The sequence below is a fragment of the Rutidosis leptorrhynchoides genome, chromosome 4 (assembly GCF_046630445.1).
Source record: "Rutidosis leptorrhynchoides isolate AG116_Rl617_1_P2 chromosome 4, CSIRO_AGI_Rlap_v1, whole genome shotgun sequence".
Lineage (NCBI taxonomy): Eukaryota > Viridiplantae > Streptophyta > Magnoliopsida > Asterales > Asteraceae > Rutidosis > Rutidosis leptorrhynchoides.
This window is the reverse complement of record NC_092336.1, coordinates 544,700,941-544,706,020: the sequence shown is the minus strand read 5'-3', so window position 1 is coordinate 544,706,020 and position 5,080 is coordinate 544,700,941. Positions and strand designations below refer to the sequence as shown.

The 5,080-nt window shown below is 29.9% G+C and overlaps 1 protein-coding gene across 2 annotated transcripts; it reads left to right on the top strand.

Annotated features, from left to right (window-relative positions):
* Positions 1–2,349: 2,349 nt before the first annotated feature.
* LOC139845350 (mavicyanin-like) lies at positions 2,350–4,427 on the top strand. 2 transcript variants are annotated; one of them, XM_071835611.1, is made up of 2 exons: positions 2,350–2,638; positions 4,023–4,427. In XM_071835611.1, exons 1-2 carry the CDS (start codon positions 2,452–2,454, stop codon positions 4,349–4,351), a joined length of 516 nt encoding a protein of 171 aa, XP_071691712.1. In that variant the 5' UTR covers positions 2,350–2,451; the 3' UTR covers positions 4,352–4,427. The 2 variants fall into 2 exon arrangements, with proteins under 2 accessions (XP_071691712.1, XP_071691711.1); XM_071835610.1 differs by having other exon boundaries at positions 3,972–4,427.
* The last annotated feature ends 653 nt before the right edge of the window (positions 4,428–5,080 follow it).

Sequence of the window (5,080 nt, the reverse complement as noted above, 5' to 3'; positions counted from 1 at the left end):
TAATAATAATAATAATAATACAAGTTATAATAATGTTAATAATATCAATAATTCTAATAATTAATAATTGAATAGTTTAATAATAATACTAATAATATTAATTATAATCTATTAATAACAAATAAATAATAATAATACTGATAATAATAAATCTTAATGATAATGTTCATAGTAATATTAATAATAACATTCATAATGATATTAATAAAATACTAACACCAATATTAACAATAATAGAATACTAATAATAATAATAATAATAATAATAATAATAATAATAATAATAATAATAATAATAATAATAATAATAATAATAATAATAATAATGTCTAATAATAGTACTAATCATAATAACTAACATTATAACTTTACTACTAGCTATAACAATGATGATATTAACAATAATAACAAGGATAAATCAAATGTATCAATTTCGGTATTATAATTTTGAAAATATTAATGATACCAATATTAATATTAATAATAATAATGAATATAATAATAATAAAATATCTATAATTAAACTTGTAATTACATATAATATATTAATATTACAATTTATTAATTATGTAATACTTAATAATTATATCATATGTTATATGATAACATTTATTAAATATTTAATTACAATATAATAATTATTGATAGCAATCGCCTATATATATAGATAATACTATCATATGTATATTTATAATTTAATCATTCTATTTATTATATTATATGATTAACTCTAATTTACTAGAGGTATTTTATTAATTCAAAATATTATGTATATATACTTATATTTATATTTTTACATATTTGTTATACACAATTGTTCGTGAATCGTCGGGAGTGGTCAAAGGTTAAATGCATTCATGAAAAATAGTTCCAACATTTTGAGACTCGGTTTAATAGACTTTGCTTATCGTGTCTGATTTAAGTTTAAATTTGGTCGGAAATTTCCGGGTCGTCACAGTGTATATATTCGTGTTAGTATTATGTGGGTGTGTGAGTTTGCCTTTAAAAAAAATTCACGTATTTTTCCATAGTTATATTTTTTTATTTTTACTTTGTCTTATACAATACTTTTTAAGATTTTTTAGTGAGAATGTCATTTAGTTTTTCAATTTAGTTATTTTCAGCAACGAAACCAGGGGCGATTTTATGTGGGGACAAGTGGGGGCGCCCGCCCCGAGTGGATTTGCAATTTTCAGTGTAAAATTTTTGAATTTGCCTCAAAACCTTAAAATTTTGTCCAAAAACTTTCATAATTTGCTAAAAAAAACCTTTATTTTTTACTCCAAAACTTCAATATTTTGCCTAAAAAATTGCTATGATTTTAAATTTTTTTTTGCTTCCTGTAAAAAAATAATCCTGAATCCGCTATTTAATTAAGGGGTAACAAAACTTTTTCTCCGAACACATCAAAGGTATTCTTAAGCGGCAACCAGTGGCCAAACCACTTGGGGGCAGAGGGGGGTGCCCGCCCCCAGTGGATTTTTTTTTTCAATGTAAAAATGTTATGTTTTTTCGACTTTGCCCCCGGTGGATTTTTTTTGCCCCAAACCTACATATTTTGCCCTAAAACCTTCGACTTTTGCCCTAGACCTTTCAACTTTTGCCCTAAACCTTCAATTTTTGCCCAAAAATGTACTACTTTTGTCCAAAATCTTCAACTTTTGCCCAAAAATCTTTATAATTTGCCTAAAACTTCAATTTTTTGCCCCAAAATCTTCATATTTTGTCCAAAAAAAATTGCTACCGTTTTAATTTTTTTTTTTTTACTTCCGGTGAAAAAAATCCTAGTTCCGCCACTGCGGCAAGGATACTTGTTCTCCTAATTAATGCATCAAAGGTATTCTGATAGAACACATCAGACGTGACATCATGCGCATATATAGCGCCATCCAAAGTATTCTTTTGAAACGTGTCTTCATCGATCGGTTCCAACCACAAAAACAAATACTCTGTAGAAAGTATAAAATTCTATATATGTGCAAACACCTAAATGTTGAGTAATAATATTGTGTTTCTTTTCTTTTCTCTATAGCGAATCATCCTTTTAAGAAGATGATGACATGTTGACATATGTCTACTAGTCAAGTGTCTTCATCATATAACTATATTTGGAAGACAGTTATATTCAATTCAATACAAATGTAATTAAGAAGGAATAATTCAATTTGTGTACACCACCCTAACCTTGTAGTGGAATTATGCTTATTAGAAGAGTAAGTAAACTTTACTCTTTATGTAATGAATCAAGTATGTAGCCAACTTAAATGACTCAACCACCACCTATAAAGATAAAGACTCCCTTCCTCACACACACAAATATAAATATACTTTCTGATTATCCTGCATCACTTTCTTATAAATAGATTAATTTGGATATAAATAATATATGCTTGTACCTTCAAGCATTTTAGTCTATCAAGACTAGTTATATATTACTTAAAACACAAAGATATGATTATGGAGAAGAAGATGGTGGGTGCACTATTGTTGATGACCATTGTGGTTTGTGGTTCAATGGTGGAGACAGCCATTGGAGCTGTGCATAGAGTTGGAGAATCAGCTGGATGGACTACAATTGGTAATGTTAATTACAAACAGTGGGCAGCTACTAAAACCTTCAAACTTGGTGATACCATAGGTAAATAATTATTAATATAATCTTTTTATTCTTTCATCTCTTCCCGCTTCCTACTTTTGATTATATTTTATCAAGCTTTTTAGTGTTTTAGGTTGTGGTTTTATTTGCTCTATTATTTATATGTAATATATAATTCACCACAATAGTTTAAGCACGGTTTAAAGTGTAAACAGTTTGTGGTGAAATTTACCATACTAATTTGAAAAACCAGAAATCAAGTACAAAAACATGTTAAAATTGCAGACGACTTTACCATACAATTCAGCATGTTTGTGAGAGAATTAGTGATTTACTACTATATACATTACACTTGCCACCTATATTTTTGAAAGGACAAATTTTATTAAAAAAAAAGGAGATGTACAATACAGGAGACTCGAGAATAGCGTCAATACTACAAAGCTCGAATCAATAACTACAAGATACAAACACGACACGATAGACTATACTTCTAAGACTAGATAAGATGTAAGGGGACGCGAGGCATTAGCAGGAAAAAACCCAAATCCAGGAGACTCGAGAATAGCGTCAATACTACAAAGCTCGAATCAATAACTACAAGATACAGACACGACACGACAGACTATACTTCTAAGACTAGATAAGATGTAAGGGGACGCGAGGCATTAGTAGGAAAAAACCCAAATCCATTTTCAAAACCTAAGATGAGATGTCACTTGTAAAGCCAAGCTGAGACGATAACGCTCTATACGTGTGAATGACGTTATGAGAAAATCATATCATACACATTACACTTGCCAACTACACGTGTTGTTAAGTTGTTAAATTTTTGGTTTTTTGAGAAAAAAAAAACTAGGGAGGTGATACTACTTCACCCACTCAAATTATTAATCAACTGTGTTTTTTATAAATATCCTTCAATAAATTTTAATGAAAAAATTATGTAACACATTAATTACTTACAAAAAAAAAAAAAAAAAAAAAAATAACCCACATATTAATTATTAAATAATATAAAATTAAAACAACCTATGACTTATGATTTATGGGAGGTGATCCTCACACACCACTTTTTGTTTCATCTACACCTAATTTACCAATATATCCTTAATTATACTTAAAATATAATATAAGTTCAACTCTCTAGGGGTATAACTGTAAATATATGAGACAAAAGCGTAGATAAATTAAAAAGTGATGTGTGAGAATCACCTCCCATGATTTAATGATGACGTCAAGGAAATTAATTAATGTTAGTTCATCATATGTAGACTATTGACTAATGAATATGAAAGCTTTGTTTAATTATTTGTTAGTTAAAAGTTAATTAATCTTGTTAGTGGTAATTATCTTTTTTTGTTAAATATTTTAGTTTTCACATACAACAAACAGTTTCACAATGTGATGCAAGTGACACATGCAGACTATAGATCATGCAATATCTCTGCCCCCATTGCCACTTATTCAACTGGCAATGATTCCGTTATAATCACGACGTACGGCCACCACTTTTACTTGTGTGCGGTCCCAGGCCATTGCCAAGCTGGTCAAAGGGTCGATATTAACGTTCAACGACTAGTTTCCTCTACATTGGCTCCGACTTCATCACCACCAGCGTTGGCTTCTTTACCATCCCCAAGTGTAACTCCTACAAGTCCCACATCAAGTAATCCTAATTCTGTAGCTAAAGTTACTTCGTTATGGCTTACTAATTTTGGGCTGGCTGTAGCTTTTTTCGTTGGCAATGTATAACGACGTTCGATCTAGTTGTTTTGATGAATGTGATTGGAGAAGGACTAGTCGCACTTGCTTTCGACTTCTTGTAGATGTAGATATACCAATTAACGTACTATATGAATTCAATAAAATAATTTCAGAATTTTGATTGCTATATATGTAATGGAGGTCGAGCATCCTTTCATTTTTATTTGTCATCGAGTACATTAGGCATCTAGAATGAGCATATTATTGTTTAACATATGCAATAACATCATCTAATTAGGCTATCTATACATGTAATGTAGAAGATACTCTATCTATATGAATCAATAATATAAAGAGAAATAAATGAAAAATTATATATCTATACATAAGAATTTTCTTACAAATGAAAAAAACTAATAGTTTGAAGGGATGTATGACATAGAGAACCAAAAAGCCAATGACTTGGCGGTATCGAGGTCACCCTAACAACCTTAAATTTGAGGAATCGAGTCCCGCTTAGGACATTTCGTGATGTATTATTCGTGTTAGTATTAGGTGAGTGTGTGAGTTTACCATTGAAAAAAAAAACATAGAGAAAATAAATTTAAAACGGTGATTAATTGATTTCAATAACTATAATAATGGGTGTTTGTTGTCCAGATTGGCACCCTACAACGCCCAATGCCACAACGTAGCTGTGTGAGGCGTCGTGGGGATCGGGCATTGGGGACGTGGTAGAACTTTCAACGAGAGAAACGGCAATATATATATCTTGCC